This window comes from Seriola aureovittata, chromosome 23 (assembly GCF_021018895.1).
Source record: "Seriola aureovittata isolate HTS-2021-v1 ecotype China chromosome 23, ASM2101889v1, whole genome shotgun sequence".
Classification (NCBI taxonomy): domain Eukaryota; kingdom Metazoa; phylum Chordata; class Actinopteri; order Carangiformes; family Carangidae; genus Seriola; species Seriola aureovittata.
The window spans coordinates 9,734,687-9,747,818 of NC_079386.1; the positions used below are offsets into that span (position 1 = coordinate 9,734,687).

The window sequence follows — 13,132 nt, forward strand, 5'->3', positions numbered from 1 at the left end:
TCCTCATCCATCTTTCAGCAAGTGTTCATTTTAACTGCAAGCTGCTTCGGTCTCCAGGGAATCAAAAGACAAAGACACCAAAAAAAGAACTAAATAAGAAACTGAGAGGTTAGTTTTGTAGAGGAAAGAGAAGGGAGGTGTTGACATGTCAGTCATTTTACTTTTTAATGTAGTTGAAATCACATTTCATTAACAGAGCAGAAATTGGTCTACTCTGACTACAATTTGTGTGAACGCCAGGACTCTCAGTTCCTTACAGGTGGAGATAATTGGCGAAAAAATTATCTACTTTTCTTGATATCTTTTTCATTTGCCGTCTGAACTAAATATGTCTGATTTGATTTGTAGACCCTTATTGTTATTTGCACAATTAGCATACATCACCCACACTTGAATCTTTTTCACTTGATATTTTTAGTCTGGCGCTGATCCGTCATTACTTGTTAACAGCACTTCACTCACTGACAAGCTGCTCATACATCTGATGCTTCATCAGAATGTCTCCCACAGCTCGGATCCGACACTTCAGACGGAGCGAAATGTTGTCTGTAAGACGTCCCTGCACACTCTGTCCCCTCCGACACGCCAGCCTCGACGTGACGTTTCCTCTGGCGCCACTCGGCGATGGCATGAGATGTTTTCTGTCTCCTAACGAGGCTGCCTCATTTGCATCGGGATTTCATTATCACCAGCGTTCATTATCAATTTGTATTTTCAGCTGGTACATCTCTCCTCAAAGAAACTTCATCGTTGCCGTTTTGTTGTTCACTTTATTTATTGATACGGTGTTAGTGGAGCATATTACTCATAAAAGGCGCCACTGGTGATAATTTAATGGACAGCATGTTGCCCACGGGCGGTGTAAAGGGATGGATTTACTGTGCACTTCTCTTGTCCAAGGCATTAGGGACAGAGATCGTGTTTGTCTGAGACTCGACAGGGACACGGGTCCAAGATAATTCAGCTAATCTGACTTGATGTCACCGCTGATAAGAAAACCTGATGGGTCAACATCAATCAACAAATGTTGCAACTCTCCAGGTTTTCTTGTGTCCGCTGCTCGGAGCGGAAATCTCTAAGGAACAGACCCCTTCAGAAAATAGCTAACATAGATACGATGGTGCCCTTATGTGCCACAGATTGGCAGAAAAAGGGTAGATCGCGCACATGACAGCTCAATACAGCCTTCCCCTTTTGCGACTTCCACTGTTTCAAAGCTTCGTCTTATCATTTTCAGACTCCCCAGCAGTGATATTAGTTAAACAATGACGCGCAAATGTAAAGCTACAGGCTTTCAGTCTGTTCTCTGTTTTAAAACGCAGGGTGAATCTAGATCCCTTTTGGGCATAGCACCATTTTTCCAAGAGAGGAAATAGAAAAAGTAACAGAGCGAGAGAGCAGAGCTGCACTGATACAGACTCTGTGCCCCAGTTTTGTCTTGAGACCAATGGGAGATTTTCTTCCCCTCAGGACTGTCCAGCTCCCTGCGGATTGCATCAATCCCAGCCTGCCTTGCATGCTTGGAGCAGTGTCTGAGTCAATACCTCCACCACGTGCCACTCAGAGATAACCACAGGCACAGACAGATTTTCCAGAATAAAACTATAGGTGTGGCAGTGTGGCCAGGTACTATGCTTTCTCATCTAGTGTAATTGGAGTCCAGCAGCCTTTATTGACAGGCAGTTTTAAAATAGACATAAAAAGCAGCAGTTTTTATATTATATTCTTCATAACAGAAGCAAGGACTTGTGCTGACGAGTCTCTCCACCCTTTTTTTTCAAAATCACTCACAATGTCTGACAACGAAAGAACTAAGTTTAGCGAAAAACTCCTGAATTAGCTGGTTTACAGCGTTCCCGACAATATTGTCTCCAGAAAATATCTAACTAGACTGTTGGAGCCATATATTGTCTCTGTCTGCTCTCATTGCCAGTCCCAGCATTATGAATGAAGTCGTGCTGTGGGAATAAGCGCAAGTAGCGATATGGGTCAGATAAGCGCCTCGCAGACTATGCCACCTTCAAAACCATTTGAAAATGATTTATGAGCACATAGCACTAACGTGAGGGGGGAAAATTGTACAGCATTTTGTCATCCCGGACTAACAGCCTCTTAGATCTCCTTGATGAACACCCAGTCAAGAGAAGATGTGTTATTTCATGTATTGATCTCAAATTAGGTCTTGCTTTCTTTGCATTCCTCTGGCAGACAGATGGGCCACATTCAGCCAAGGTCACAGCTGCTGTTTATTTATTTGACTTTCTCTTTCTCTGTACAGGCTTAGTGTTGAATGTAAAGAACAGCAATGCCTACAGGCAAATCCCTTGAGGTGCATGTATGAACATGTGTGTGTGTGTGTGTGTGTGTGCTTGTGTGTGTATGTGTTTACGTGCGTTTGCTAACGACTGGGGGATAAAAGTGTTTGACACAAAATGCAAACGGTAAAGAAGATAGTGTTAATGTCATGTTTAAGTAAAACCCCGTCTGCTGATTCAGAACTGCAGCTGTGGAAAAATGATCTTTGTTTCTATATTTAATTAAAGATCAAGCTAGTTTATCTGTTGAAAGGACATATATGATAAATTCAACCGGAAAAACTGGTTCAACAAATGCTGTAACAAAGACTGTTGTTCTTTAATGATGCGATCCATAGTGTTTTATTCTGAATGTTATGAATACTGATCTCCCTTCCAGTTTAGAATAGGAATTTATTTTTTATGTGTGTGGTTAGTGATCAGTGTGATTGAAGTTCTTTGCAGCCTTTAGTCTTCAGGCAAACCTGCAAATGTAGATAAAAGGAGTGATGAATTACTGTTGAACACATTGCCGGACATCTGAAGGTTCGCTTTGACACGGTGATCAATGAGGCATTTTCATCTCGCTCTCGTATCTGCCTGAGAGGCCAGTGACCACCTACTCATGCAAAAAAAAAAAAAAAACTCACATATGCACGTGTCCACTATTAATCTTGAACATTACTGTATGTTTTGCCACAAGGAGGGAAGATCAAGTTAGATTTCTTTCTTTCTTCTCCTGTCTTCTTTGACCCGAATGCCCTCGTATGACGTGTTACGAATGGTAATGTACAGTTTAAATGTTAAGAAAGACAGGAAGCTTCTGCCAGTGGTCATTTTAAAAAATGTTTAGCTGCATTAATGATAATTTTTGTTTATCCAAGATGGGGCTTGCTCATGCCTCCGATTCCATGATGATGTAGCGCAGGGGAGGCAAACACGCTGGTTTAATGGAATAATTTGACATTTTGGAAAAAGTGCTTATTTGTTTCCTTGCTGAGAGTTAGATGAGAGGATCAGTACCACTCTCACACATCTCCTAAAAATGTAACCAGCTAGTGATTAGCTTAGTTTAGGATAAAGACTTGAAACAGGAGACAGCTTGCTTGTTTTTTTTTCTGTACAAGAAGGTACAGGTGTAGAAAGACACTTAGCCTGGCTGTAACCACCTGCCAGGCAACCTGACTCTAGGAAGTTACTAACACAAGATGTAATGTGTTAATTAGTGAGCTTCAGAGATGCCGGTGGGCAGACATTATTAACTTTTGACAGAGCCAGACTAGCTGTTTCCCCGTTTCCAGTCTTTATAGTAAGCTAAACATGTTTACCACACAGGCATGAGAATGTTATCAATCTTCTAATCTAACTCTCTGCGAGAACGCTAATAAGCACGGATTCTAAATTTTGAACTGTTCCTTTAAAAAGTATACAGACATGCAGTGAAATTACTTGACAAAAATATCTATTTTTTGTTTTTATCATAAGGCTGCATGCACTCATCCTCAGCTGCCAACTGAAGGCTTACTCTGTGAAACTAATAAATCACAGAGCAGTTACACGCATCCATGAATAAATTCTGCGACAATAGTAGCCATCATCTGGAAATCTTGCACACAGCTTTAACAAAATGCACTGCTGTCCCTGCCCCACCTACTCTTTGCTCAGGCTCGCCCAAAAACAGAAATGATGAATTTATAGTCTCTCTCCATGTATGCAAGGGCTTTGAAGACTGTGCTGCAATGAAGCTGTATGCATAATGCATGAACTTGCTTTTGAACGCCACGCCGCGCCAAATGTAGTAATATTTTGTCTTTCCTCTCGCTGCCTTTTCCTCTCTCACCCTTTCCTTCCTCCCCGACTTACTGTACTTCCTGCCTTATTTCAGACCAGTTTGCTACAGGCTTGTCCATCGTCTCTTCATTTCATTAATTATTGCTTTTCTGCTCCACTAGATTGGCATTGAATCGTAGCCTCAGGGATGAGAAAAAGGACCGAACTGTTTTGGGGAGAAGGACAATTTGTAGTGAGGAAATGCCCTGAGATAAGATTATTTCTTTCTTATGTATGCCTCGTGAAAACAGTGAAACAATATGCTTTTGCTCCGTGTTTGTGCCTATCAGTTCTTGTGTACAGTATCAGAGGAAACAAAAGAAGCAGACACACAGAGTGCCTGTAGGTGTTTCCACATTTTTTTTTGTTCCCTCTCAGTGTTTCTTTGGTCTCTGGATGCTCCCTCTCCCCTCAGTAATGATTTTAAGGATGAACATCTGCTCACCTGAGTCTGTGTTTGCACATTATGCATGTGTGCCCCCTCACAGATCACACAGTATGTTCCGTAACGTTCGCTAAATTCCAACATCAAGAAGGTAAATGAACTTAGATGCTCTGTGCTTCCTCAGCGTGCCACTTAGAGCCCCGCAACACAACAGCGCTCAGCATGCAAAGGGAGTGCAGGTTGTTTGTTAATTATCCACGCTTGCGTCAGGGCAACTACACACTGTCTTCTAAACCTCTTGAGCCTCTGGCCCCGCTGATTCAAGTCAACATAAAGGGCTTGTGCTGGCTCATTCACAGTCAGAGCCTCAAATATTCAAAGCTCGCATGCCACTAATTTCTGTCTTATGTGTTTGTTTGTTTGCCTCAACAGAATGTGTCCCGCATCAACAATATCGTGAAGCAGGTGCTGCTGATATTCCCACATTTCTGTCTGGGCAGAGGGCTTATTGACATGGCCCAGAACCAGGCAATAGCCACCCTCTTCAGCAGTTTTGGTAAGAGGCCACCACCACTATCACAGCATAACCAGTCTCAGAGAAAACAAAATGCCCACTTTAATCATTAATTTTGTGTAATATGATGCTCCAAGATTATTCTTTCCTCGAACAAAAATGAAAACATCTGCCAAGTGGGTTAGATAGTTAAATTTTTCATAATACAGTACAAATGAACATGACTCAAGTGACTATATTTTAATACCAGAACAGCAATCTGCCTCATTTTAAGATACCATGTGACACTGATACATTTTCACAGAAAGTCTCAGTGCTGTTCTTTCAGTGGAAACACAAGCCTGAAAATAATTTACCCAAAATAAAACGGTTACTGTTTTTCAACTCTTTGGATTACTGTTGTAACCTTGGTCTCCTTTAAACTGCAACTCTTTAGATTTTAGAATAAGACGTTCTGAAACTAAGTTACAGAGCAAAAACATGGTAGGAATGTATGGGGGTTTTTTTGCCTTGTTTTTATTTATTTATTTTTTGGTATAAAAAATGGAATATAAGGTCTGTAGCACTGCACCAAATACTTCTGAGACATACCCACAAGTCTGAACAAATTCGTTGTCAGCAGCTGTTGCCTTGATGTGTGGATCCTAAAATGCTTTGCACAGATAGAATCAGGAGACTTGGAACTTTCAAGCAACGTATAATCTGTCAAGGTTATGTGAAGACTGAGTCCAGTTCAGACCAAAACACACTTAAATCATCACTAACAGAGACAAAGTGTACCACAGGGTTCAAAAGGTTAAACAGATTACAGTTATTTTACAGTCTGTGCTTGATATAAAAGAAGAGCTACATGCTAATGCCAGCATGCTATCCTGTTGATGTTTAGCTGGTATATTCTTCACCATGGTCTTAGTTAAGCATGTTAGCAAAACAAACTATTAGCTTGTGCTGTTATTGTGAATTTATAAAGGGCTTTTTGTGATCCATGCTGGTTTATTATAGTGAATGTATATTGGTAACTAATCATTCTAACGTCTATGTATTACTGCCGTCTCCATGTCTGACAACTAGCATGCATTGACATTTCACAGAGGAAGTGAGTTGTGCGTACACCTTTACATTAATGTCACCAGTTTTGTGATAATTTGGTTACAAATCAAAGTGTTGGGCAAGGTGGAATTTTGACCTGATGATGTTGCTAAATGAAAAGCTAAGGGACAATCTATCCAATAGCTGCTAGCATTTCTAAAAAATAGTGCAAAACTCAACTTTATTCCTCTTGTTGACCATGTATTAGAGCCTCAGAAAAAAATCACTCAAACTCCTTTACTTTCATTTAGAGTGACATTGCACTGCTCTTCACAAAAAGATAGCTCTTTATCCCACAAGTTAGAGAAAATATTTGACCAGTAGCACAACCCTCAAACCTTCTCTAGAGCTCCAGCTACTCCTCACATGTAGGCTATTAAATTTAGACAAGCAAAAGAGAGAAGAGGAGAGCGGGGCTGTAGAGGTGGAGTCAGGTCAGGGTTGAGGGGGCCATCAAGAGGCAAAAAGGCACATGAAAGAGGAAGAGGAGTCTTATCTGCAGAGAGATGGAGCAGGAAATAGTGGTTTGAGGAATCATTTGCGGCAGTGGTGGAGAGGAGTAAGAAAAAAGCAATCACAACTTAAAAGGACTAGTGTGGAGAGGGGCTATTTACCAGAGAATGAGACCAAAAGCGCTTTCGTTTTTCTTGTCTCCTTACTCTCCCCCCTTGGGCTCAAGGGTTGTAGAAGCTGAGAGAAGGAGGAAAGAGAGAGAGAGCAGAATTGAAAATGATTAGAGTCGGGGGCTGTCACAGGTTTACTTACGTGTTCATTAGCCAAAAGAGGCTTCAACATGAAAAGTGCAGGATGTCAGCAATTTCCTCACATGACATAGGTGACAGCATTTTTTTTATGTTTTATTTTTAAGGCTAAGTGGCATTTTAAATTGCTGGCTTTCACCAATGAATATGTCTCAAAAACACTTCAAAGAGCTGACAAATTCCACCTCTCCACTAACTTTTGACAAAGATAGCTATATTTGGCTGTCCATGAAAGAAAATGCACATCTGGCAATCCATTTTTGTTTTGACAATGTTTTCTGCTAAATCATTCTCTGAGCTTGTAGATAAGGGCTGGAAATTAACATGAAATGACACATGGTTATAACACATTTGATTACTTACCTTCCTGTCTGAATTAACTTTGTTTTTCCCTCCTCTTTTATCAGGGGAGGACCGTTTCAAGGATCCACTCAGCTGGGAAATGGTGGGAAAGAACCTTTTCGCCATGTCCATCCAGGGAGTTGTCATGTTTGTCATCACAATCCTCATCCAGTATAAGTTCTTCTGCAAACCAAGGTAAACGCTGCTGTCAGCAGTAGTGTCAGAGTGAATTAAATCAAACTGGCAGGAATCAGGGAAGTTTGTCTGTCTATCTAAATGTGACCTTACATTTGCTTAGTAATGTTCATTTATGTTGCTGTTCATGTCCATGTTTTCGATAAAGTTGTATAACATCATCCAATATTTGTTTCAGTCATTTCAGTTCCCCTCTATTCTCCTCCATTTAAATTACTAATGTACTGTGCACTCAATTCATATGAAACATCTGTTGCACAGTGAATCTGTCAGGCAACTACTACCCGATTTCCTTTTTTTCTCCTTTGCCTGAGTGTTTACCTAGTCCAAAACCACAGTTGCCATGGAAACTAATGCCTATGGCTTCTACTATTTATGAAAATTGCAGAGATTGTTTCACTGAGATTAAACTTTGACCCACATAATTTGGCATGCGAGTTCATGTTAATTTTAATGAAGGGTGTTATACCAACTGCAGTTGACTTCTCTCTGCCAGGCTTATTTTAGGGAAGTCATTATCTGCGGAGGAGGAGGATATCGATGTTGCCCGTGAACGTGACCGAGTGTATGAAGGCAAAGCTGAGAATGACCTTCTGAGGATCTGTGACCTCACTAAGGTATTGTAAAGTGCATTTTGGAGCTCTTGCTAAAATGTTACTTTAATACATGATGACACTTTTCCCACTTGATGACCCATCTTTTCTTTTTTTGGTAGAGGTTGATTGATTTTTTTATTTATTTTTTTTCTATAAATTGTGAGATTGTCTTTGATTGTTTATGGGAACAAGCCACAAGTCCAACACAGAGTGAGTCAGAAAAAGCTTCTTCGTCCAGGTCATCAGGGCGGTGACCTGTGTCCTCTGACCTCTGTATGCTCTGTGACTCCTTTGCTCTGCCCTGCACTTTTGCATATTTGCACTCGAGTGCATTGAAAATTTTGTGACATATACTACACACATTTTACATTTTTATATACTGAGCCCGCCTACACACCAGGCCAGTATGCACTTTAGCTTTTTTTTCCCTCCTTCAAGCGTTTCTATTTGTTTTCTAACATTATACCGTGATAACCCACACTATTAAAAATGTAATAATAATTTGATAAATTGTATTTTTTTTTCTTTATTTAACCAAAAAGTCTTTTGAACTACATCATCTCTTTTACAAGAAAGACCTTAAATTGCAATAATCAACTTTGTGCACATAGATATGTGTGGGTAGGAGGAGTTTTTTTTAACTTGCACCTGTACTAGTTTCAGTTTTCAGGGCAAATGGGAAAAGGGGGTTTTAAGTCCACAGCTCATCCACAAACATCTTAAGTGGGCATGAAAATCTAACAAAATTGCATTTTTAGGTATGTAAAGGTCTTTGCTCCCTTACAGCTCAGGCCCTCCCAGGTTCTGGTAGGTGAAGTTGAGCGTGCTGTGACAGTGCGTGCCTCAACACCGCCGAGATTAACGCCTCATCCAACGGCAGATGTTCCCTCCCTGCAGGCGGTGGGGCAGCAGGAAGTGTCACCACAGCTGCCTGCTTTGCAGCTCCAGTGCCAACAGCTGGACAATCTAACAGCCTTTTGCTACTTACCACCCTTCTTCACTCCTTTACTCCCTTGGTCTTCTTAGTCTCACCGTGGTTAATCTTTCACTCATTGCACAGACACAGACACATACGTGCACCACACTCCCTACGGTAATTACTGAACAAGCGCCGAGTATAACAGTTGGTTGGGTAATATATTACACATTGTCTCACAAGGTGAAAAGTTTTGGAGAAGCATGTTGCCTTTTCAGGGAAAACTTGTAGAGCTAACTTTTTTAATACACTACACCACAACTCATGAAAACACTTAATCCCCCAAAAAACAGGACCACTGTACTGTAAAAATAAAACTCTAAAACAGTGCCAAAGAATACATTAGATGTGACTGAGCTCGTCTGTTGTTGACAAGCAGCTCAGCCATCGTTCATGTGCACCTTCATGGCTGACAACATTTCTCTGAGATGAGACACAGTGGCCCATCACCACACAAAAACAGCGGTGCAGTGGCAGAAGGCATCAGGATTCTTCCTGCGGTGCCCTCATTGACTCCCACCACAGCTGTGACCCATCCATTTGGGGTGCAGATAACAAATTGATCAATGAGCGCGTGGCTTCGGTGGCCATGCGCCACAGGCTGGGCCCTGTCATAAATCTAAACATGCCTCTGAAGCAATCGACAGGCCATCAATCATGTGTCATATTCCTGCTCCTCCCCTTCCTCTTCCTGCTGCTCTGAACAGGAGTGCTTTGCAATGCGCCCCACCTGCTAGCCTCCACTTAGCTGTTGCATTAGCGTCAGCACTGTAATCGATGGAGACTTTAATGGAAGTGTGTCCATCTGTGAACACTTTCCAGGCCCAGTGCTGTCAGTTTAACCTTCCAGTCACTCACTAAGCCGACAGGGAAAGTTTTTAAAGAACCTTGTGACTAATGACTGACAAGTAGCATCTTGGCATACTACAAGTATACTCCTAGGGCTGGTCAATATGGAGAAAAATACTATCACAATATATATTTTTTTTCATATTAATCCGTATAGATCATTTTTAACACATCCATTTTACACCATTAATGAGGAAGGACACATGTGGGCCTACACGTGTCAGCTCCATTAACCTGTTGCTGCAGCCTCATAGAGTGGTTGTGCAGATCAACCCAAAAGCACAACAGATACAGTTAGAGTGAATTACTCAACAGTTTTTCATTATTATTGGCGGATTTTTTTGTGTGATATTTATCAAAATGGTGTTATCGCCCAGCCCTATATGTTCATGGCAAGGAGGATGGATGGAAATCTTGTTTTTCCAGAAATCATATTACAATCATATTGTAATTTGTATTCTTTTTTTTATCATTGAATTCCTATAAAAACCTTGAGAATTCAAAACCTGGGGAAAGTTGGGAGCCACTTCCTTCAGGTACCTAGAGGTAACACCTCATAGTACTGTTTATCGTTTGTGGACTGGATGGACCACATGTTGGTGACTCATTTTTAAATAGAGCCGTGTCTTGGCGTACTACCTGAAGTATGTCATTTAGAGCTTAAAGCTCGTGATTTTCCAACTTAAATATATATTTAAGGGTTGCACAACCGCCAGCTCTCTCAACTGTCTCATCTGATTAGATGTCGGCCTGTTTATCATGACAGCTGCTGTGGTGCTCGAGTCAGAGGGGAATTATCCTTTAATTGCCTTCTTCAATACACGTGTCTGCTGCTTTGATGTAGCTTTAGCACTGCAAACTATCACTAAAAAGTAGTATGTGTAATACAGGTTGATATGTACCGAGTGCAGCTGCCAGATGGCACTGGAAGAATGATGGATCTGTGCAACTTCTGCTTTTATCAAATACCTCTTTTGATGTGCCAACTGTGTAATAAATGCAAAGTCATTGTTTGTCAGGCTTGAAGTGGCGCTTCTAAATTTACATTTGCATGGTAGCATTCAGAATACATCTGGAACAGATGACTGTTTCTAATGGTGGATATTTGGTTTGGAAATTCTATACAGGAAGTGTATCCTTCATACTGATGAAGGTACACTGTCACTTGTCTGTTTTAATGAACGTTCATGCTTCAGTCGCTGACAATCACATACAGGCATGTGAACATACACAGCGCTCGTTGAGAACTATGTTTTCAACTTTTAAGAAACTAAAAACACAGTCAACAGTAGTCACTCTTTCACTCTTTCATAACTCAAAGGGACAGAGTGATGTCCTTGATTTTGAATGTTAAATGTCTTCACTGTCACACTCAGCAACAACAACAAAGACCTTGTCTTGTCTTCTCGCGCTAGAGCAAGACAACACTGCTTTCAAACCACTTTGAAAACATATCAAACCCTTACATAGTCTTGGATGTGGAAAAACCCCTCATGCACTAAGTATAAGTACCTCATCTTGTCAAATGTTTTTATTTTTTATTTTTTATTTTTTTAGTTTTTAACATATCCTGTTCACTTGAAGTTTATGTTTCTTTACCTCCACTGGTGAGATTTTTCAGATGATGCAAATGTGCTCGGATGAGGTTGGTCAGCGTGGGAGGATGTGGATGCACCGTAGAAAGTTTTTCGAGTGAGATGTGAAAAACATCAAGCGCCTTCTCATTTCTAGTGTCGCTACATGATCTTAGCAGGGTACTGACTCACAGTCAGAATGTGAGTAGTTTCATTTTCCTCTTTGTCCTGAGAGATGGGATTCTGCATCTCATAGGGGTCTAGTTTCCTTTCGGGTCGGCCTGCCTAGTGGTGTATCTTGACAAATGTTAACTGGATTACCATAAAATCGGACTTAGACATTCATTGTCACCAGAGGCAGAACCCTAATGATTAGGTAGCTGAAATGCCAGATTTCCCTTTAGTTGGTGGAGACCAAAGCGGAGCTAAAACAAGAGTGAATACTGTAATGTGCATGGTGCGTTCATCAGGCGCCAGAAACACAACTCCAAGTGAATGCCTTTTTCAACCTTCCGACAACTGTGGTGTGTAATGTGTTCCCTGGCATGGCTGTATGTTTAGTCTTGTTATCTACGCGTGCCATGTTTAACAGACTTGTTTATAGTATTTTATCAGACTAAGGAAAGCAGTCTTCTTCCCTAAAGTCATCAAACGGCACCACCAAATGCGGCTTTGCTTAAAGTTGGCCTCCGTACATAAAATACTGGGCGACTTGTGAGTTTGTTGAAGGTTAGTGAGGGTACTGAAGTGGTACTCAAAGTGGAGACAGATTTCCTCATGAATGCTGTCGTTGCAGTCACAAATACTAATGTTCATGTCCTCTCCTTCCCCCCTGTGCAAGTGTCTCACTGTTTTTTCTTTTGTTTTTTTTCCATACCTTTTCCCATCTGGCTCGCTCTAAATGTTGCAAATTATCCCTTCTCGTTAAAATTTGTTTCCTTCACTTTGTGTGTGTCTCTCTGTCCTTCTTTTTCCACCTGCTTCTTCCATCTCACCTCTTCCCTGCTGCTCTGGTGTATCGCTCCATATTTTCTCATGCCATCCTCTCTGCTATCTTTCACACTGTCTGCTCCCCACCCCTTCCCTGCCTCCTCTCCCTCTTTCTCTCTCTTTCTCTAGCGGGCTGGTTGATTCATTTTATTGTCTGCTCCCTGCAGGTTTACCCTCGGAAGAGCACCCCTGCTGTGGACAAGCTATGTGTGGGCGTACCTGCCGCAGAGGTGAGCCAAATGCTGCTGAATCACACACGGACCTATTCAAGTAGAATTTGCCCATGTTAGAAGACTTTATTGGAAATTTGGACATCAATGGACTGAAAGAAGACGCAGTCAACAGAAATTGAATATTGAAGACAATATTTACAAAATATTAACACATGAGAGCATGCAGCAATGAGCAGAGATTCTCTGACTGGGCTTTGATTTACAGTCTGCAGTGATTTCTGAGTCCAATCAAAATATCTTCCAAACACTGCGTAGAGAAGGTGTTAGGAAGAACACTAATCTCCTTATCGGGCTTGTTTTCTGCCATTATGCTACTGCCAAGCATGTGTGTGCTAAAAGCACACAAACAGGCTAGTAGAAGAGCATTGCTAGAGCAACGGAGTATGTTGAGCGAAGGCATGAGGACCCAGCGATGTTTAATTTAGAAAACTTGTAAAATGACACTAGGAAACTTAATGAACCAAATACAAAAATGCAGCGACGTGAACCTTTGCATAGTTTTGA

The 13,132-nt window shown here is 41.2% G+C and overlaps 1 protein-coding gene across 1 annotated transcript in view; it reads left to right on the top strand.

Annotated features, from left to right (window-relative positions):
• The window catches only part of LOC130164873 (phospholipid-transporting ATPase ABCA1-like), a 170,464-nt gene that overhangs the window by 107,796 nt on the left and 49,536 nt on the right, over positions 1 to 13,132 (top strand). Inside the window, exons 40-43 of the mRNA XM_056369863.1 lie at positions 4,942 to 5,065; positions 7,281 to 7,410; positions 7,907 to 8,027; positions 12,563 to 12,625. Coding sequence (XP_056225838.1) covers positions 4,942 to 5,065; positions 7,281 to 7,410; positions 7,907 to 8,027; positions 12,563 to 12,625 — 438 coding nt within the window. The remainder of the gene's footprint in view (positions 1 to 4,941; positions 5,066 to 7,280; positions 7,411 to 7,906; positions 8,028 to 12,562; positions 12,626 to 13,132) is intronic.